The sequence below is a fragment of the Oncorhynchus tshawytscha genome, linkage group LG06 (assembly GCF_018296145.1).
Source record: "Oncorhynchus tshawytscha isolate Ot180627B linkage group LG06, Otsh_v2.0, whole genome shotgun sequence".
NCBI lineage: Eukaryota > Metazoa > Chordata > Actinopteri > Salmoniformes > Salmonidae > Oncorhynchus > Oncorhynchus tshawytscha.
The window spans coordinates 42,795,041-42,817,191 of NC_056434.1; the positions used below are offsets into that span (position 1 = coordinate 42,795,041).

At 42.0% G+C, this 22,151-nt stretch overlaps 1 protein-coding gene across 1 annotated transcript in view; it reads left to right on the plus strand.

Moving 5' to 3' along the window:
• The first annotated feature begins 1,150 nt into the window (after positions 1 to 1,150).
• The window catches only part of LOC112252566 (protein arginine N-methyltransferase 8-B), a 39,258-nt gene continuing 18,257 nt past the window's right edge, over positions 1,151 to 22,151 (plus strand). Inside the window, exons 1-7 of the mRNA XM_042323282.1 lie at positions 1,151 to 2,148; positions 3,918 to 4,151; positions 6,103 to 6,258; positions 12,492 to 12,555; positions 18,858 to 19,000; positions 19,259 to 19,346; positions 20,843 to 20,958. Of these exons, the coding sequence (XP_042179216.1) occupies positions 2,080 to 2,148; positions 3,918 to 4,151; positions 6,103 to 6,258; positions 12,492 to 12,555; positions 18,858 to 19,000; positions 19,259 to 19,346; positions 20,843 to 20,958 (870 nt within the window). The 5' untranslated portion in view covers positions 1,151 to 2,079. The remainder of the gene's footprint in view (positions 2,149 to 3,917; positions 4,152 to 6,102; positions 6,259 to 12,491; positions 12,556 to 18,857; positions 19,001 to 19,258; positions 19,347 to 20,842; positions 20,959 to 22,151) is intronic.

Here is a 22,151-nt window from a genome sequence, read left to right on the forward strand (position 1 = left end):
AAGGTGCAATCAGTGACTGTATGCCAATTGTTTTTTGGGGGGGTTCCACAATCGTTGATGGCGTGCAGCATGTGGATTTGCACAAAATGTCAGTGAGCATTACAGAAATATCCCCCTGCTGTACTCTCCTACACGGGTACTCCCACTCCCTCCTGTGAGAGTGCAATGTTCTGGGACTACCACGCAAATGTGGAATATTTTGGAAATATCTCTAGGGACTAGGGGGAGGTGCTCTAAATTTCAGACTAAAAGTTTCACTGTTAAATGGGAGGGAACACTTCTCCAATCAGAACACCCTGCAGAGGTAACTGTGAGAGCAGGAGTCAATAGACAGCTCTGAGCAGCGTCAGTAAAAAAAAGAGGCTAATCATTCCAACTCATTGTATTTCATCATTGTCATTCCTTGTTATTTTGCTTTTTTATCAGACGATAGGATAGGATATTTTCAGTAGCAGTCGTTTGCTAATGAAAAGGCGGGTATATAGATCAGGGGAAAGCAGAAGAGGTAATTGAAGCAATTTCAGCGCATCACTTTTAATGTAGCCTCTTATGGGGAGAATGGAGGACAGCTGACACAATGAGACTGTCTGTTCTCTGCTGAGGACTGTGTTCAGAGAAATAGAGAGTCAGATGGACACAAGACACTGATGTAGCAGCAGATCTGAGGAGCAATAAGACTTAAGCCAACGGAGTGGCCACCATTTGAACACAATCTGTCCCCACCAATCTGTTTCAATAGTCAAACATTTTTCAAGGACCTCAAGTGCGTGGGTGTGCATGCATAGTTGCAGTATCTGGGTGTCAGGGTGTTTGTGCAGGCTTTAGTACACCATTTCTGTGCTCAATGCATGGTGTGTGCAGGGGCCGTGAGTGGTTTTGGTGGCAGAGGTAGGTATTGCCTGAAAAGAAACAGCTTTTACTCAGTCAAATTGCACACCAAAAAACCCAGGAAAGCTCAGTCGTGAGCAGCACCACAATATATACTTGCAAAGGAATGGAATAGCTGAATAAAAATGAAAGAAGTAGCTAAATAAAAAATTGAAGAGGGCAAGCTAAAATTGTCATCCCTTACTTGTCTGCACAATCATTTTGCCAAGCAGGGGAGGGGGGGTTTAGGGATGCTGTCTCTTTTAATCTCAGTTGTGGGGAGGGAGAGGGAGCAGGAGAACCTCACTGACTAGACACCTATCCTCTCTCTGAGGGGTTTGAACTCATCTCAAAGGACAGGATCAGCTGAGAAGGTGAAAAACCAAACCTGCAAGCAGCATGCACTGATTTCACATGCGCACTGAGGTGGTGGTGCCTTCTGTTTCAAGTAGCAAGGCTTTGAGCATCCTGTCATATCTTCACATTCAAGCTGAGAGTAAAGTTGAACTTTCCATATGAGGCTGCCCAGCAATTCGACAAAGTGGAAATTAGATCAAGCAAAGCGTGAGCCCTTCTATGTTTTGGAGCTGCCTGCGCTGAAATGGACTCTTCTACAGTAGTTATTGCGTTATTCATAGGCTTAAATAGGCAATGCTTGCAGTATAATCTCGTGGAAAATAAAATGGCATGAGCGTCTGTAAGGAGTGATCAAGAGTGAGACAACCCAAAGCTTTAAGGAAATAACATGTTGCCTGCTTTTCTCCAAGACATCACAGCAATAGGGACATGGGTCTCTATTTTTAGACACCAATGTTCCGACCATAAATTAACAACTTGCTCCTAAATGTGATCTGATAGTGTGCGTTGCACCTGATCTAGAGTAGCCTACATCGCTGGAGAACATGGAACGCCGTTTACCTTATTCATTTTCCTCAAGGGTTACAAAGTGATGAGAGGTTTCCGGAAAATCTCCTAAAAAGCGACATGGGAGACATATAACTTTTGCACAATGGAATCCAGAACACTTTTATCTGCTAATAGAGGTCGCTACTCCTGTGACTTTATGTCGTTTTTTGTCTTTGAAATATAATTTTCACAGCAATTGTGTCTGTAAATTACAAGTTGAGGAAAAGTGTGGACAAAAATAACTCCGACTAAACCCTTTAAAAAATAATCATTTCATCCTATCGAGACCAAATCTTCTGGTCTTTTATGGGAATTAAACACTCCTCCCGCTGTATGCTGCTCAGGGGGGAAATGGCGGAGTCTGAGAGCACTGAGGTAGGTGTGCAATCTTCGATTAATTCATAGGCAAAGCCACACAACAACGTGAGTGATGAATAGTCTATCTACTGCGCTGTTACTGTCAGGTTCATTTCTCATTTCAAGCATGGAAAGCACATCGCGCACAAGTGCATGCTGGTACCTCTGCAATATATGTGTTTGGGTCCACTTTTGTGCAACATAGACTATGCCCTGTAAAATGTCTATACCAATTGGCACGCTCCACTCATACAATATTTTCATCCTAAGCATACAGTGACTACAAACTGTTCATTGACCATTAGTTGAGTTCCATAAACGTAATTGATTCGTGTGACACTCTGTTTAATAGGAGCTACCCTAATGATATCCTACTCGTGTCTGCCACTAATTATTTTGGCGTGTTGGTAATCCAGAGAAAGGTTGCACTCGGTCAGTCACAGGTCAATATTCAGAGAAACGTGATTTAAGGCGCAAGCCCGCGTTTATAGCTCGTGCGCTGTCCTTGGTCCTGTAGCAACCTCAAACTGGAACGGCTATTTTGGCTTGCTCCCTGAGTGGACCATCCGGCGAAACGCCGCGGTGTGTAGGGGTGCTGAGGGTGCTGCAGCACCCCCTGATAAATCACAATAAAAAACGAATTTATATACATATTAAACATTCCACCAAATTACTGCACTAGGCCTTTATTACTCCCTGCATGAGCAGAGAGAGGAGAAACATTATCATCAGCAGAGCAGGGAGTTTACTTTAGATGTAGTTAACATGAGAATTGTAGCATTCTATGCTTGAGAGTAAAAGTTTGAGGAACAGAAGATAGGTGGTGAAAAAAAGATTACTGTGGTACCCATATAGTTTTGATATACTTTTTTTTCTTGTCTCTGTCTGTTTTTGCCCATCCTGTTTGTCCATCAGTGAAAGTAATGTTTGTTGCCATGTATCTTTCTGCTTACCCAGTATGTGACTAGAACAGGATATTCTGTGTGAATGGAGCCAGTGGTTGGAGCTGCCTGTTGCTCCACCCCCTGTTGACAGACTATCCCCATTACTCAGCAAAACAAGGACAAAGACAAAGCTGCACAGTCAGAGTGGCTGCCGAGCACAAGACTGAGGAGAAGGACTGACTATCTTTAACAAGGCCAGATCAATATCACTGATAGCCATGAGAGTGAAATCTAAATCTTAAGATATATGTGCACCAGTGAACAGAAAATGACATGGGTTGAGTTGAATGCTCAAATGAGTTTTTCCCCTTTTTCCTCTCTTGATAATATGTCTGGAAGGGAAGGAAATCCTGGATCCTTTTTCTTCCGCTGAGCTATGGGCTGATCAGACAGGCTTCTGTCTGTACACTCCCAGCAGGCATTACAGGTGACAATGAGAGTTTTACAGGCACACCTTCTGTGTAGAATTCTGCATCTTCTGCTTTTCTCAGACAGACTGACAGACATACATCCTGTCAATACTGTTAGTGTTGTCTCTAGACAAATACGCTTGGTCCACTCACCTCTGGTGCTCCATGGGAAAGCCAATGACTGTTGAAAGAACAAATGAGATAGGAAAATAGCAAAGAATATAAACTGCTGCAAGATCTGTTCTTCCCGCAGATTGGGAGGAGAATGCAGAGTGTTGTGCTAACACGAAATCAATTCATTGGGTTTTACAGTTTTATCATCATACAGTATGTCCTTCACCCACTGTTTCTCTGTAGAAGACCTGACTTTTAGAAATCTGCTCCGGTCCCATGATGTCTTTATTGTGTGTTACCATTCTTTAAAAACCCTTAGCAACAGCAGCAGCCACAGCCAATCCGCATCATCCAATCTCAGCGCGTGCAGCCCACCTCGCTGCCCAAGCCTGTGCCCTCTGTCCACCATGTCCCGCGGCCGCCCCATACTCCCCACGCTGCCTCCCTGCCTAGCTGCCCTGGCCGGGGGAAGATGGCCAAGTTCCTCAACCCTGAGGAGATGACCTCCAGGGACTACTACTTCGACTCCTACGCCCATTTTGGAATCCATGAGGTAGGGCTGCCCAGGGGCTGTATGCATGAAGCTTCTCAAACTTAAAGTAGTAATGCTGATCTAGGATCAGCATAAGATTAGACGGGGGGTCTTGATTTTAGATGAGCCCTCATACTATTTTTTATTATTATTATTATTAGTATCATTATTATTAGTATCATTATTATCATTATTATTATTGTAGGTATTAGTATTCTTAGTATCATTATCATTATTATTAGTAGTAGTAGTAGTAGCAGTAGTATCATTATTATTATTATTAGGAGTAGTAGTATTATTCGTATCATTGTTATTATTTTTTTATTATTATTATTTGTATTATTATTAGAATTATTAGTATCATTAGTATTATTATTATTATTATTATTATTAGTATCATTCTTATTCTTATTCTTATTATTATCATTCTTATTATTATTATTAGTATTATTACTATTATTAGTATTATTAGTATATTATTATTATTAGTAGTACCATCATTATTATTATTAGTATCATTCGTTTTTATTATTATTAGTATTATTAGTATCATTATTATTAGTAGTAGTAGTATCATTATTATTAGTAGTAGTAGTATAATCATTATTATTATTATTATCATTATTATTATGGTCATTATTATTATCATTATTGTCATTAATATTATTATTATAATTAGTTGTATTATTACTACCATTAATATTATTATTATTAGTAGTAGTATTAGTATTAGTATCATTATTATTATTAGTAGTAGTAGTAGTATCATTATAATTATTATTATTATTAGTAGTAGTATTATTGTTATTAGTATCATTATTATTATTATTATTATTATTAGTAGTAGTAGTATCATTATAATAATAATAATAATAATTATTATTATTATTAGTAGTAGTAGTATTATTAGTATCATTATTTTAGTATTATTATTATTAGTAGTAGTAGTATCATTCTAATTATTATTAGTGTCATTGTTATTATTAGTATCATTCTTATTATTCTTATTATTATTAGTATAATCATTATTATTATTATTATTATTATTATTATTAGTATCATTATTATTATTAGTAGTAGTATCATTATTATTATTATCAGTATCATTATTATTAGTATAATTATTATTAGTATCATTATTATTATTATTATTATTCTACTTTAAGATGCTTTGTAAATATATTCTCAGTTCTTACCAACTGTGTTCTTACATGACTCTATGTAAAGTTAGTTCCACTAAAGGCCAGCCCACATTAGACCACTTCACAGAACTGCAGCTCCTCCCTAGAGATGTACTGTGTTCCAGCTAGTTCCACTAAAGACCAGCCAACCAGCCTAACACTTCACACAACTGCAGCTCCTCCCTAGAGATGTATTGTGTTCCAGCTAGTTCCACTAAAGACCAGCCAACCAGCCTAACACTTCACAGAACTGCAGCTCCTCCCCAGAGATGTACTGTGTTCCAGCTAGTTCCACTAAAGACCAGCCAACCAGCCTAACACTACACAGAAATGCAGCTCCTCCCCAGAGACGTCCAACTGTTCCAGGGTATATGGGAGGAGGGTGTCAGAAGGGTAGAGAGCATATTTCAAGTAAGACCTGTGAGATGGGGTTTGTTCTGTGCCATTTTTTGAATTCACAAGGTCAGATTGTTTTTTATACTTTCTGCTCTGTGAATGTTCCTGACAGACAGAGAATGGTTGAATTGACTTAAGAGAGATATGCAGTAACCCCCCACTGTTTTTCAATGTGGACTAGTGTGTCTGAAATGGAACGGTGGGATTACAGTGACTGGCGGATTCATGTTTAATATACTGTATTTCATCCACTCACACTACACTCAGTCTACGTTCATATTGTCAGGGAAGTTAATATGGCTTTGATTGAAAACACCTTGTTTTTCACCTGGATACACTGTTAGAAGTGGTTTTGACATCTCTCACCCTGACACCAATCATTTGTCACTGAACAGGAGATGCTGAAAGACGAAGTGAGGACGCTGACCTACAGAAACGCCATGTACCACAACAAGCACGCCTTCAAGGACAAGATCGTCCTTGACGTCGGCAGCGGGACCGGCATCCTGTCCATGTTTGCAGCCAAGGCGGGAGCCAAGCACGTGTACGGGGTACGAGAAGCTGTCTCACTCCTTGCTCCCTGTCTGGCCCCCTGTCTGGCCTCGGACTAGAATGTTATCAGGCAAAACCATCATAACCGACAGCGTCAGGAAATGCTGTGAAGCCTAGCCTGACAAGCCGCTTGCTCTCCCCAGACCGTGTGCGTGCGTGCGTCGCGTGAGTGTGTGTGCGTGCGTGCGAGTGTGTGTCTGTGTACTTGTATCTTTACATGTATACTATACATATGTACATATATTTGTTTATGAATGTATGAGTTTGCCACGGTGCAGACTTGGTTTACCTCAGGTGGTTATTTGCTGTCTGCTTGTCAGGCAGGTTGTCTGGATAAGCTCTCTCTATTTTAGAGCTCTCAGATGCTGAGTTGTGCATTGTGGAGCAGAAGTAATTTCCACTCTAGGCAAATCTGAAAATGCATGCTGGATTTGGGCCAGTAGCTTGTTGACACCCCTGTGGTTCTCATTTAGTACATTGGTCTTGGACAGGATTTTTTGTCAGTTTGTGTAACTGTGTCTGTGCGTGTGCGCATGCGTGTGCGTGCATGTATATATTTATTGTTCTGGCAATAATCACAAAAAAATGTCATTGGGAGGAAGGGTGTTTGACATGCTTTTCACATTTGTATCACAGGTGATATTTTTTGAAAATAATGACAATTGGCATTTTTAGACCTACAGTGCCTTCGGAAAGTATTCAGACCCCTTGACTTTTTCCACATGTTGTTATGTTACAGCCTTATTCTGAAATGGATTACATGGGGAAAAAATCCTCAGCAATATACACGCAACACCACATAATGACAAAACGCAAACAGGTTTTTAGAAATGTTTGCAAATGTCTTAAAAATAGTACCTACAGAAAGTACAGTGCCTTAAGAAAGTATTCACACCCCTTGACTTTTTCCACATTTTGTTGTGTAACAGCCAGAATTGACATTTTATTCAATTGAGATTTTGTGTCGCTGGCCTGCACACAATACCCCGTAATGTCAAAGTGGAATTATGTTTTTAGACATTTTTGCAAAAAAAATAAGTCAATACCCATTCAATCCCTTTGTTATGGCAAGTCTAAATAAATTCAGCTCCCAATCATGTTATGGTGCTTGTTATCGGCAAGGACTAGGGAGTTTTTGAGATAAAAATAAATGAAATAGAGCTAAGCACAGGCAAAACCCTAGAAGAAAACATGGTTCAGTCTGCTTCCCAACAGATACTGGGAGATAAATTCACATTTCCACAGTAAAATAACTTTAAACACAAAGCCAAATATGCACTGGAGTTGCTTAGCAAGATGACATTGAATATTCCTGAGTGGCCTTGTTACAGTTTTGACTTTAATCGGTTTGAAAATCTATGGCAAAATCTAATGGCTGTCTAGCAATGATCAGTAACCAACTTGACAGAGTTTGAAGAATATTTTAAAGAATAGTGTGCAAATATTGTACAATCCAGGTGTGCAAAGCTCTTAGAGAGAGCTGCCAAAAGACTGCCAAAAGTTATTATAACATGTATTGACTCAGGGGTGTGAATACTTATATAAATGAGATGTTTCTGTATTTCATTTTCTATAAAATTGCAAATAATTTTAAAAACATGTTTTCACTTTGTCATTATGGGGGATTGTGTGTAGATGGGTGAGAATTCTTTAAATATTTAATCCATTTTGAATTCAGGCTGTAACACAACAAATGTGGAACACACATGAAGGTACCAGAAGCAATCATTTCTGATGACAAAGCACAAATGTGAAAATTTGGTCGATATAGTTATCATCCCTTCTCACCTTCACCTTGAATCCACTTCAATCAGTGTAGATGGGGAGAAGACAAGTTAATGACAATTTTAAACCCCTGAGACAATTGAGACATGCATTGTGTATTTGTGCCATTCAGAGGGTGAATGGGCAAGACAAGAGATTTGAGTACCTCTGAACTGGGTATGGTAATAGGTGCCAGGCGCACCGGTTTGGTGGGTCAAGAACTCCAACTCTGCTGTCAAGAACTGCAATGCCTTGTATGTCAGGAATGGTCCACTTCCCAAAGGACATCCAGCCAACTTGACACCACTGTGGGAAGCATTGGAGTCAGTGGAACGCATTGGAACGTTTTTGACACCAGAGTACATGCACCTGATGAATTGAGGCTGTTCTGAGGGTGTGTGTGTGTGTGTGTGTGTGTGTGTGTGTGTGTGTGTGTGTGTGTGTGTGTGTGTGTGTGTGTGTGTGTGTGTGTGTGTGTGTGGATCATCTGGTCAAATTACTGTTCTTCAAATACCGATACTGTGCAACACTTAGTTGAACAGTCTGTATGCAGATATGTGCCTGCCTTTAAGCCAACCTTGTGGAATTGATTCCTTAGAGGTAGCTATGTGACAATTGGAGACTGTCTCCAGGGAGGAGGAGCTGTGTGACTGCCTGTGGGTGAGAGACAGTTTGATGCCTTCTGGCATCATTGGGAGCTGGGAGGCAATGTGAGGGACATTCAGATCTCTGTGGGTGAGAGCGCCCACTCAGGCATGGCACTGAAGGTAGGTTCTGGATCTGTCACTGTCTTCGAGCAAAGGGAGAAATCAGTGCCAATTAGTGTGAGCTGACACACACACGCGCATACACACACACTCACAGGCTACACATTATCGATGACATTTTCTCCTCTACATGCCATTTTACAGCAGGCCAGGCCTGGGGGAACAGATGTGTGTGGCCAGTGGTGGCAGGCTGGCAGCTGACTGATTACCATGGGCACTGCTACTAATGGGCTGTAGAGGTCCAGCTGTGCCCAGGTTGACAGCTCCAGAACAGCAATGCAAAGAGAAGGCAGGCCACAGCTGGGTCCTACTACCCCGGCATTACCAAGGGCTCCAGCATTAGCCAGCTTCACCCTGTCCTCTCTGTTTTCCAGAGAATAAATGGGTGGTGTAGAGCATGAATCACCTCGTACAGCTCAGAGATACTTGCAGGGTTGGGGAGTAACTGATTACATGTATTCGATTACACGTAAACTGGTTACAAAAAAACTGTAATAAATTACATTACCAGCAAAAATATTGTAATCAGATTAGAGATACTTTGAAAAACAAGATGATTACTTCTTGGATCACTTTTAAATTCAGAAAGGATGTTTGCAGAAAGTACATTAACAACTTTCTGTTTTCTCAATGACATTGAATTCATAATTGAGAAAAGGTAAAGCAAAGCAGTGTGTCACAAACAACAACACAGAGTTACACATGGAATAAACAAACATACAGTCAATAATACAATAGAAAAAGACTATATACAGTGTGTGCAAATGAGGTAGGATAAGGGAGGTAAGGCAATAAATAGGCCACAGTGGCGAAATAATTACAATATGGAAATTAAACATTGGAGTGATAGATGTGCAAGTAGAGATAATGGGGTGCAAAGGAGCAAAATAAATATAATAAGTAACAGTATGGGGATGAGGTAGTTAGATGGCTATTTACAGATGGGCTATGTACAGCTGCTCTGACAGCTGGCGCTTAAAGTTATCGAGGGAGATATGAGTCTCCAGCTTCAGTGATTTTTGCAGTTCGTTCCAGTCATTGGCAGCATAGAACTGGAAGGAAAGGCGGCCAAAGGAGGAATTGGCTTTGGGGGTGACCAGTGAAATATACATGCTGGAGTGTGTGCTACGGGTGGGTGATGCTATGGTGACCAGTGAGCTGTGTCATTTTGTAAATGGATAGTCAGTTTTACGAGGGTATGTTTGGCAGCATGAGTAAAGGATGCTTTGTTGCGAAATAGGAGGCCGATTCTAGATTGAATTTTGGATTGGAGATGCTTAATGTGAGTCTGGAAGGAGAGTTTACAGTCTAACCAGACACCTAGGTATTTGTAGTTGTCCACATATTCTAAGTCAGAACCGTCCAGAGTAGTGATGCTGGACGGGCGGGCAGGTGTGGGCAGCGATCGGTTGAAGAGCATGCATTTAGTTTTACTTGCATTTAAGAGCAGTTGGAAGCCACGGAAGGAGAGTTGTATGGCATTGAAGCTCGTCTGGAGGTTAGTTAACACAGTGTCCAAAGAGGGGCCAGAAGTATACAGAATGGTGTCATCTGCGTAGAGGTGGATCAGAGAATCACCAGCAGCAAGAGTGACATCCATTGATACAGAGAAAAGAGTCGGCCCGAGAATTGGGTTGGCACCCCCATAGAGACTGCCAGAGGTCCGGACAACAGGCCCTTGACTCACTGAACTCTATCTGAGACGTAGTTGGTGAACCAGGCGAGGCAATCATTTGAGAAACCAAGGCTATTGAGTCTGCCAATAAAAATGTGGTGATTTTCAGTTTAAATCCTTGGCCAGGTCGATGAATACAGCTGCACAGTATTGTCTCTTATCGATGGCTGTTATGATATCTTTCAGGACCTTGGGCGTGGCTGAGGTGCACCCATGACCAGCTCGAAAACCAGATTGCATAGCGGAGAATGTACGGTGGGATTCGATATGGTCAGTGATCTGTTTGTTAACTTGGCTTTCGAAGACCTTAGAAAGGCAGGGTAGGATAGATATAGGTCTGTAGCAGTTTGGGTCTAGAGTGCCTCCCCCTTTGAAGAGGGGGATGACGGCGGCAGCTTTCCAATCTTTGGGGATCTCAGACGATATGAAAGAGAGGTTGAACAGACTAGTAATAGGGGTTGCAACAATTTTGCCGGATCATTTTAGAAAGATAGGGTCCAGATTGTCTAGCCCAGCTGATTTGTAGGTGTCCAGATTTTGTAGCTCTTTCAGAACATCAACTATCTGGATTTGGGTGAAGGAGAAATGGGGGAGGCTTGGGCAAGTTGCTGTGGGGGGTGCTGGGCTGTTGACCGGGGTAGGGGTAGCCAGGTGGAAAGCATGGGCAGCCGTAGAAAAATGCTTATTGAAATTTTCAATTATCGTGGATTTATCAGTGGTGACAGTGTTTCCTAGTCTCAGTGCAGTGGCCAGCTGGGAGGAGGTGCTCTTATTCTCCATGGATTTTAGAGTGTCCCAGAACTTTTTAGAGTTAGTGCTACAGGATGCAAATTTCTGTTTGAAAAAGCTAGCCTTTGCTTCCCTAACTGCCTGTGTATATTTGTTCCTAACTTCCCTGAAAAGTTGAATATCGCGGGGGCTATTTGATGCTAATGCAGTATGCCACAGAATGTTTTTCTGCTGGTCAAGGGCAGTCAGGTCTGGAGTGAACCAGACCAGATCTGTTCCTGGTTCTACATTTTTTGAACGGAGCATGCTTATTTAAGATGGTGAGGAAAACACTTTTAAACAATAACCAGGCATCCTCTAGTGATGGAATGAGGTCAATATCCATCCCGGATACCTGGGCCAGGTCGATTAGAAAGGCCTGCTTGCTGAAGTGTTTTAGGGAGCGTTTGACAGTGATGAGGGCTGGTCGTTTGACCGCGGACCCAGTGTGCACGGCATGACTGTGTCCCTGCTTTATTCATGTGAAGGCTTTCAATTGAATTCTCTAAAGTTGATAGAGGAGAGCCTTTATTATATAAAAACTTCTTTATTGTATAAAAACAAAATTTTTGTCAGTTCAATAAATCAAGCACATTGGAAGTGCAGTGGGCGCAGTTGGGCGCTCCTGGTGGGGTTCCAGTCTATGTGCCTCGGGCCCCTAAACTGTGGCCATTGTGAAATCCAGACAGGTCGGCAGAGTACCACTGACATGGGGTGAGCTGCTTTTTTTATGCAGGCAGAGATCAAGCTGTGCTAATGTGCTCTGTGTTTGTGTGTTTGTGTCAGTGTGCCTTGTGAGTGTGTCTGTGTTAAAGAGAGAAAGAGAAAGAGAGAGAGAGAGAGAGAGAGAGAGAGAGAGAGTGGGTGAGAGGTTCTTCAGGTCCTGCTTCCATTGGTAGGACTGCGGGCAGGCGACTTGTGAGTAACCTGTACTTGGCCCATTACCTGAAGTACGCAGCTTTGACAGCTGGGCACAGGAAAGGACAGACTGTTATATTCTTTGTTTCTTTAACTTTACTAAAGAGCACTTCAAGTTCTGGTCTCCCAATGCTAACTACCATCTCAGACCCCACCTGGTTGGACATAGTTAGAGAGTGGCATATTTCACCATTATGATCCAAACATGCTCTACGTGTGATGCACAGTGATAACTTAAGCCTTTTTCATTCCCGTAATGAGTTCAAGCATCTTTATTTTGGTGATCACTGGTATTACTGGCAAAATGTTTGAAATTATTTATGTTTGGCTTTTTCCCCAGATTGAATGTTCCAGTATATCGGAATACTCTGAGAAAATCATCAAGTCTAACCACCTGGACAGTGGTAAGAGCTGAAGGTCTTTCTTATTCACTGTGCCTATTCACTATTCTCCTCAGAGATGCAGTACAACAGGGATGTGTGGCAGAGTGTCTGAAAGGGGAGGATACACCAAGAACATGGGAAGTTGTGTGCAATAGGTTGATTTAAAACATAATATGAAGGTAACCTCTATTCTCACTTATCTGTAGTACGGTCATATTTTATAGGGGAACAACAACACATTCATGGTCACTCAGCTATCAAATCAAATCAAATCAAATGTATTTATAAAGCCCTTCTTACGTCAGCTGATGTCACAAAGTGCTGTACAGAAACCCAGCCTAAAACCCCAAACAGCAAGCAATGTAGGTGTAGAAGCACGGTGGCTGGAAAACTCCCTAGAAAGGCCAGAACCTAGGAAGAAACCTAGAGAGGAACTAGGCTATGAGGGGTGGCCAGTCCTCTTCTGGCCGTGCCAGGTGGAGACTATAACAGAACATGGCCAAGATGTTCAAATGTTCATAGATGACCAGCAGGGTCAAATAATAATAATCACTGTGGTTATAGAGGGTGCAACAGGTCAGCGCCACAGGAGTAAATGTCAGTTGGCTTTTCATAGCTGATCATTCAGAGTATCTCTACCACTCCTGGTGTCTCTAGAGAGTTGAAAACAGCAGGTCTGGGACAGGTAGCACGTCCGGTGAACAGGTCAAGGTTCCATAGCCGCAGGCAGAACAGTTGAAAATGGAGCAGCAGCACAACCAGGTGGACTGGGGACAACAAGGAGTCATCAGGCCAGGTAGTCCTGAGGCATGGTCGTAGGGCTCAGGTCCTCCGAGAGACAGAAAGAGAGAAAGAAAGAAAGAAAGAAAGAAAGAAAGAAAGAAAGAAAGAAAGAAAGAAAGAAAGAGAGAAAAATAATTAGAGAGAACATACTTAAATTCACACAGGACACCGGATAAGACAGGAGAAATACTCCAGATAACAGACTGACCCTAGCCCAATATTGGAGGCTGAGACAGGAGGGGTTGGGAGACACTATGGCCCCATCCGACAATACCCCCGGACAGAGCAAACAGGCAGGATATAACCACACCCACTTTGCCAAAGCACAGCCCCCACACCACTAGAGGGATATCTTCAACCACCAACTTACCATCCTGAGACAAGGCCGAGTATAGCCCACAAATATCTCCCCCACAGCTCAAACCCAAGGGGGGGGAGAGCCAACAGCTAACAGCTTAGCCAAGTTGAGATTTAAGTCCTAACAAAATAATAGCAGCATAAACAAAGTGGCACCAGCAAAATAGATCTAAATAAATATGGATGGGGTAATTGAGTGGACCAGCTCATTTGTAACCTCCAGTGTGTTTTAGAAAGCTTTTGGCAAGCCAAGGACAGAGTGCAAACTGGGACCAAGCCTGGGGGGGGGGGCTAAGTGTTAATTTCATGCAGACAAATTACTTCCTTTCCTGGAGAAACTGTATTCAATAACTTCCATTAGGAGGACAAAAGCGATTGTCGCCAACTCATTTCTGCCAGAGTGCGATTCATTTTCTTTAACCTCCAGCTGAGCTGGTTTACATGAGAACACTAAGGGCTGGCTCTACATAGGGAAATGTGGCACTGGGATACCATAATATGGTATATGACGTAATGAGCGCTCACCACTAAAAGTGTGTCTGAGATCTTTTGTGTTCGTATGTGACAAAATGGCGTCACGGCCCAATAATAGAGTGACACATCGGTAACACTTTACCTAAAGGGGGTATACATAAGACATTCATAACATCTTTATGAAACCAGTCATAACACCTTCGAGTGTGGCAGTATCATTCATTATAATGTGGTGCTTACTGTATGTGTAGACAGGGCGCATAATGACTGGAAAGAGGACTTCAAATGTGAGAAAAAAAAAATCAAAGTTCAAGAAGAGGTAAATGTTTGCGGCTAAAACAATATTCCCAATGCAATATGGTGCAGTATATTTGAACTTCATTTTGTTTGTCTCAGAGGAGTTTTGCTTTGCTTCAGAGCCCAGTCTTCAAGTCATCATTGTAGCCAAAAGTCTGATTTGATCTGAATGACAGAAATAGCTTGTTGTGTAAAGAGAATAGAGATGTTTCATCTCTGTGCTGTAGCCAGGGTCACCTAGTTTCCCATTATACACTAAACTCCTTGCCATTATTGCATTACACAATTTTGGTCTCTACCAGACATCAAATACACTGAGAAAGTCCAAGCGTACCCAAGAGCACTTCAGCCCAACTTGAACAAAAAGGGGACTTGATAATCCCGAAAAAGCTTTCCTAACCACAGGGTACTTCAACAGGTGACTATGCCAGCAGCATACCACCCTGTATCCCACGGATGGCTTGCCTCTGAAACAAAGTAGGGTAGGTCCTGGTCAGTCCCTGGATGGGAGACCAGATGCTGCTGTAAATGGTGTTGAAATTCCAATCCCAATACCCCAAGGCATTGATGGGAACATTGCCCTGTGTTGGGTGCCCTCTTTCGGATGGGATGTTAAACAGGTGTCCCGACTCTCTGTGGTCACAAAAAATCCCCTGGTGCTTATCGTAAAAGTAAGGGTGTCATCCCCGGTGTCCTGGCTAAATTCCCAACCTGGCCACATTATCATCCCCCTCATTCCTAATTGGCATATATCACTCCTCACCTGATAGATAATGTGTAGTGAGCCTTCTGGTGCAAATTGGTTGCCATGCATCACCCAAGTTGGTGCTACACATTGGAGGTGGATGAGGTGTGCTTCCCCCTTAATTTGCAAAGTGTTTGGGTGTCTCAAAATCGCTATACATGTCCAATCAATTAATTATCCCAGAGAAAAGAAAATGAGCTCTGCATAGATCTGTGTGTATTCAAACAGACAGGCTTGCATTTCAGTAAGAGGCTTTCATGAGAGAACGATAGAGTCGTTGCTTTGATCAGAGCTAACAAGGTTGAGTTTATGTCATTTGCAAGGACAAGCACACTTACTGTACGGATTCTTTCAGATAAACGTGAAAAAAGACAGATGGTTCTTTTGCTGTTTGTCAACTGTTGCGATACATTTTGGACAGTGCGCTAGAGTTGTTTGTCTCGGTGTTAGAATGATTTGGGGTGTAGGGTTAGGGGTAGAGGGTAAGGGTCAGCTGGTATGATTAGAAGGTTTCGGGTAAAGGGTTAGAGCAGAGTTTCCTACACAGCTGATTCAAATGATCAAAGCTTAATGATTAGTTGATTATTTGAATCAGCTGTGTAGTGCTAGGACAAAAAAAAACGGCACCCACTGGGGTCCCGAGGACCGAGTTTAGAAAACCCTGGATTAGAGTTATGGTTGGTTCAATTCAGCCAATTCAGGAAGTAAACTGAAATTGCAATATCAATTCTAAATTTCCTCATTGCCAACAATGAGAAAAAAATCAGAATAGGAATTTCAGTGTACTTCCTACATTGAAATGGAGTTGGGTTAGGTTTAGGGTTAAGGTTTAGGGTTAAGGGTTAGGGTTTAGAAGAGACCGGTATAACTCCCCCTGCAGGAGCAATTCACATGGGTGTTCCTGCTGGCCCACTGACCTTCATGTCTTAAAATAGTGATGGACTGCCATTTCTCTTTGCTTATTTGAGCTGTTCTTGCCATAATATGGACTTGGTCTTTTACCAAATAGGGCTATCTTCTTCTGCATACCAACCCTACCTCTTCACAACACAACTGATTGGCTGAAACGCATTAAGAAGGAAAGAAATTCCACAAATGAACTTTTAACAAGGCACACCTCTTAATTTAAATGCATTCCAGGTGACTACCTCATGATGCTGGTTGAGAGAATGCCAAGAGTGTACAAAGCTGTCATCAAGGCAAAGGGTGGCTACTTTGAAGAATCTCAAATATAACACTTTTTTGGTGACTACATGATTCCATATGTGTTATTTCGTTGTTTTGATGTCTTCACTATTATTCTACAATGCAGAAAATCATGAATGTGATGTGTGATAAATGGCACAAAAGGGTCATGACACCAAAAAAGTGTCAGTCAGTCAATCGGTCTTTCATATAGATGATTTGTTGTGCAGTTTCCCTTACCTTGAACTCAAGCTGCAGCTGTGCTTTTCTGGCCTTGGCCTTCTCTTCCTCCTTCCTGGCTTCCTCCTGAGGCTTCTCCCTTCCCTTACTGGCAGCTTCATTAAATAGTACCCACAAAACACAAGTCTCAACGTCAACAGTGAAGGGGCGACTCCGGGATGCTGGACTTCTAGGCAGAGTTCCTCTGTCCAGTGTCTGTGTTTTTTTGCCCATCTTAATCTTTTCTTTTTATTGGCTAGTTTTCTTTGCAACTCTGCCTAGAAGGCCAGCATCCTGGAGTCGCCTCTTCACTGTTAATGTTGAAGCTGCCAGTTGAGGGCTTGTGACGCGTCTGTTTCTCAAACTAGACACTAATGTACTTGTCCTCTTGCTCAGTTGTGCACCGGGGCCTCCCACTCTACTTCTATTCTGGTTAAAGCCAGTTTGCACTGTTCTGTGAAGGGAGTTATACACAGCGTTGTACGAGATATTCAGTTTCTTGGCAATTTTTCACATGGAATAGCCTTCATTTCTCAGAACAAGTATAGACTGACGAGTTTCAGAAGAAAGGTCTTTGTTTCTGGCCATTTTGAGCGTGTAATCAAACCCAAAAATGCTGATGCTCCAGATATTCAACTAGTCTAAAGAAGGCCAGTTTTATTGCTTCTTTAATCAGAACAACAGTTTTCAGCTGTGCTAACATAATTGCAAAAGGGTTTTCTAATGATCAATTAGCCTTTTAAAATTATAAACTTGGATTAGCTAACACAACGTGCCATTGGAACACAGGAGTGATGGTTGCTGATAATGGGCCTCTGTACGCCTATGTAGATATTCCATTAAAAAATCTGCCGTTTCCAGCTATAATAGTCATTTACAACATGTCTACACTGTATTTCTGACCAATTTGATGTTATTTTAATGGACCAAAAAATTGCTTTTCTTTCAAAAACAAAGACATTTCAAAGTGACCCCAAACTTTTGAACGGTAGTGTACTTAATGAGTATATACTGCATACTATATACTATTCGTTAATGTTTGTATACTGTAAACGAACAGTGTCCTTTCAGTTGAGAGTACTAGCGCATATCTACTGGAAGTTGATGCTGTTGCTATGCAATTTATGCTAGCTTGTTAGCGTAAGAAATTACTAGCTAGACATCTTACGACTTCATTAGCAATGTCCATTGAGAACGCACCACGACTATACCACTTAGCTAAGCTAAGAATGACATGAATAATCAAATCAATAAATGTTTTCCTCCATCTGTATTTGATATTTCATTATTTGTGTCCATTCCTATGTTTAACCCCAAATGGCTCATCGGCACGCGATGCACTGTATGTGGCTCGAGACAGACATACCACACACAACTATGTAATAGTTCATATACTCGCAAGTTTGATGTATTAGTATCCACCTAACATTAGGGAGCTAGCTAATATACGTACATACAAGCATCTGCTGTAATGATGTGCTATGCAGTTTAAGGCTAATAGTGTAGCTAACAAATAATCAGCCAACATAACATGTAACATAATATATTTGAAAAGTAATTACTTTTTTATTTAATTGCTCAACATTTTCTTAACATTTGTAATAATTAGTTAAAGCAATTAATATTTACATTTTGTATTTACATTTGTACCATCTCTCATTGGACTTTCTTCAAATCTCAAATCATTTTCTTGAAGAATTGCATTATGGGCCCTAAAAGCACAGCAATAGTGTCCACTGCTTGTATATTTCAAAATTTGGCGAATTTAGTATGACATCTGGAAACTTTTGGCATGCTAACTATATCCATACTATGACCAATAGTACTCAATACATTTTTATAAGAACAGTCTAACTTTACACGCATAAAAACTGTGGATGGAAACGTGCTTAATGATTAGAATCTTTCTGTATGAATGTATCTTCCCAGCTAGCAAATCATTTCCTGAGAACCGTGTTTCTTACAGCTTGGGTAGAACATGTGGTTCTTTGCTTAGTTTGCATATAACCTTCCCACAACTTTCTGGATTAAAATAAAATAGAAATTGGTAATGTTCTAGGAATGTTCTCCAACTGGTTTGACATTGAGAATGGTCTCAAATTGTTCAGAACACTTTAAGAAAGTAAGTTGAGACCCCGACTGAGTTAGAAGCAGAGCTTAAGTGATTGTGTTCTGTGCTGTGGTGTTGACCTCCTATGTACTCTTCACATAGACCTAATATGATTGGCTCCATGGTAATGGTGTGTTATGGTATGTCTTGCAGTTATTACTATCTTCAGGGGCAAGGTGGAGGAGGTGGAGCTGCCAGTGGAGAAGGTTGACATCATCATCTCAGAGTGGATGGGCTACTGTCTCTTCTACGAGTCCATGCTCAATACCGTCATCTTTGCAAGGGACAAGTGGCTGGTAGGCATGTTTGTGTGTGTGTGTGTGTGTGTGTGTGTGTGTGTGTGTGTGTGTGTGTACATATGTGTGCGTGCACATGCATTAACCAGACATGCTAGCAGAACGAACAACGCTCAAACCTCGTAGACTTAACCAGGGATGAAAACCATAACCTGGCTCGGTGTTTGGTTCTTCTCACATGCAGCACAGCTGATAAATGACATGTCTTGTGTGCAGGATTGATTGCAGGGTGTTTTTCCCTCCCCATATTTTACACAGAAACCCGGCGGTCTGATGTTTCCCGACCGTGCTGCACTGTATGTGGTGGCCATCGAGGACAGGCAGTACAAGGACTTCAAAATCCACTGTGAGTGTGTTTGTGTTGGTGTATGTTTAGTTGGCCCTGGGCCCTCACATAAGTCCTGCTGCCCGTAACTCTCTCTCTATTCCCAGGGCGGATCTTACCTGGCTTATGTTTCTGCTTCACTAATAGACCGTGAATGTAGAACAACCATAGCAGCACATGCAAAAAAAAAGACACACACACACATACACACACACACATTAGTGTTGGTGCATTTGAACTTTTCAAAGGCATAAGTGGTGATTGATCTGATATTATAGGTCAACAAACCTCTCCATCTCTGTGCTAGCCCACACTAAAGCTCTCCTGGAGGATTTGGTGGAATTGTTCGTCTTCATTTCAGCACAGAGACCAGCGACAAGAGCCATGGCAGCAGAACAGAGGACAAGAAGCAGAAGCAATACACACACCCACTCCACATACACACCGCCACAACTAGGGAATTACACACCATGAGACAGAGCTCCTTAGGCTTACAGAAACCCAGGCCACATGACTGAGCACTGAAGAGAAGTCCAGCTAGTGCTGTTTCACTCTCTGCGTGTGCAGAGGGATGTTTTAGGGAAAGGAAAGCTTTGAGAAGAGATAGAAGACGATTGGGGCACATTGTCCACGTTGGTCCCAGTCTGGTTCCAACAAACAGATGCTTATACTGTAGATGCCTTTTGGGAAGGGATGGCATGCTGGATCACTTAGTGCTCTAAAATAATGTTCTGTCTTCATGAGATAAGGGCTGTATTCATTAGGGCATAGGAGGAGGAAACATTTTGCAAAACATTTTGCAACAGAAAATGGAAATTAGCATTTCTTATCGGAGAAAATCAGATAGTGCCTCCCTGTTTCAGTCCATTTTCTTATGTTTAATGCTTAAGGAATATGACCAAGGACTAGACTACTTCAGTTTTAGGGCATGAGAATGCACATCAACAGCTGAGGTGCGACCTGCTCATTATTCCTTCCTCCTCCTATTGTTAAACTTAAGTGGCTCCACTTTAATGGGACACAATAGAGATGCTTACACACACACACTATCCTATCTTAAAGATGCACTTCGGGATCTAAAATTATACAAACATTTGACAGTCCATCTTTAAGTACTGTGGCCATGCATAATCTATGATCAGTTAGCCTGAGGATAAAATATATTAGGGAAGAGAAGGAGAATCTCTCTGTTTACTGCCATGCACTGCACTGCAGTGATGGTTAGCCGGCAAAGTGCAACAGAGTCTAAGGAAGCTGTCTACCCGACCCTATAGAAGGGCAATGAAATACTGTAAATCCGACCTAGAGAGGGACGAATACAACGTCTGTTTCTGAAATGGCCCTCAATTCCCTGTTTAGTCCACTACTTTTGACCAGAGTCCTTGGGCCCTGGTCAACTACATAGGGATTAGGGTGCCATATCGGATAGACACAATGGATTCCTCCCTCTCTAGGGAGGACTTATCTAATATCCCTTCTTCCACAAAGGTGTTCCATAATGAGCTGTGTTTCCACAGGGTGGGAGAACGTGTATGGCTTTGACATGACCTGCATCCGTAACGTGGCCATGAAGGAGCCCCTGGTGGACATAGTGGACCCCAAACATGTGGTCACCAACTCTTGCCTGATCAAGGTCAGATATGTCTTCACTTCACGTGTGTGTGTGTGTGTGTGTGTGTGTGTGTGTGTGTGTGTGTGTGTATATAGTGGCAAGAAAAAGTATGTGAACCCTTTGGAATTACCTGGATTTCTGCATAAATGAGTCCTAAAATTTCATCTGATCTTCATCTTAGTCACATCGATAGACAAACAAAGTGTGCTTAAACTAATAACACACAAACTATTGTATTTTTCTTGTCTATGTTGAATACATCATTTAAACATTCATAGTGTAGGTTGGAAAAAGTCTCTTCTGCTGTTGCTCTCCTCTGCTGTCACCCGGCATCCGGCGAACTGTCGTGCAGTCCTGAACAGAACTACAGAGCTCACTCTGCTGTCACCCGGCATCCGGCGAACTGTCGTGCAGTCCTGAACAGAACTACAGAGCTCACTCTGCTGTCACCCGGCATCCGGCGAACTGTCGTGCAGTCCTGAACAGAACTACAGAGCTCACTCTGCTGTCACCCGGCATCCGGCGAACTGTCGTGCAGTCCTGAACAGAACTACAGAGCTCACTCTGCTTCCACCCGGCATCCGGCGAACTGTCGTGCAGTCCTAAACAGAACTACAGAGCTCACTCTGCTTCCACCCGGCATCCGGCGAACTGTCGTGCAGTCCTGAACAGAACTACAGAGCTCACTCTGCTGTCACCCGGCATCCGACGAACTGTCGTGCAGTCCTAAACAGAACTACAGAGCTCACACTGCTTCCACTCGCTCTGGAAGATGTTACCTTGAAGATAGGCTATCCAGTGTAGTCGATGGTTCTCAGTTGTGATGAGAGTAGTAGAATACGTTGGTTTGAAGAGTAGTAGAATGGTCCCACTTAAATTCTCTTTTCTAGATACTTTACTTAGGACAGCTATCCAGCCATACCAGTGATTGTTCGGGAGTTGACGTTATTGTCTCTACCTCGTATTGAGATTTCAGAGTTCAAACCATTTTGGACGTGATTTGCAGCTAAAACGTCTCTCTGGTCTGATATGTTCATTCTTAACCCACCGTTTTATGCAGTTAATTCAAAAGTGGCGGTTCGTGAGGCTCAAACGCTCTCTGACCTCACTCAAGGGGTGGTGACTACTCACTTGTACAAAGTTATAGAAACAATTTCCTCTTATAGTTTCTAAGATCACATCCCTCTCTTTAAAAAAAACACTTTAATAATTTT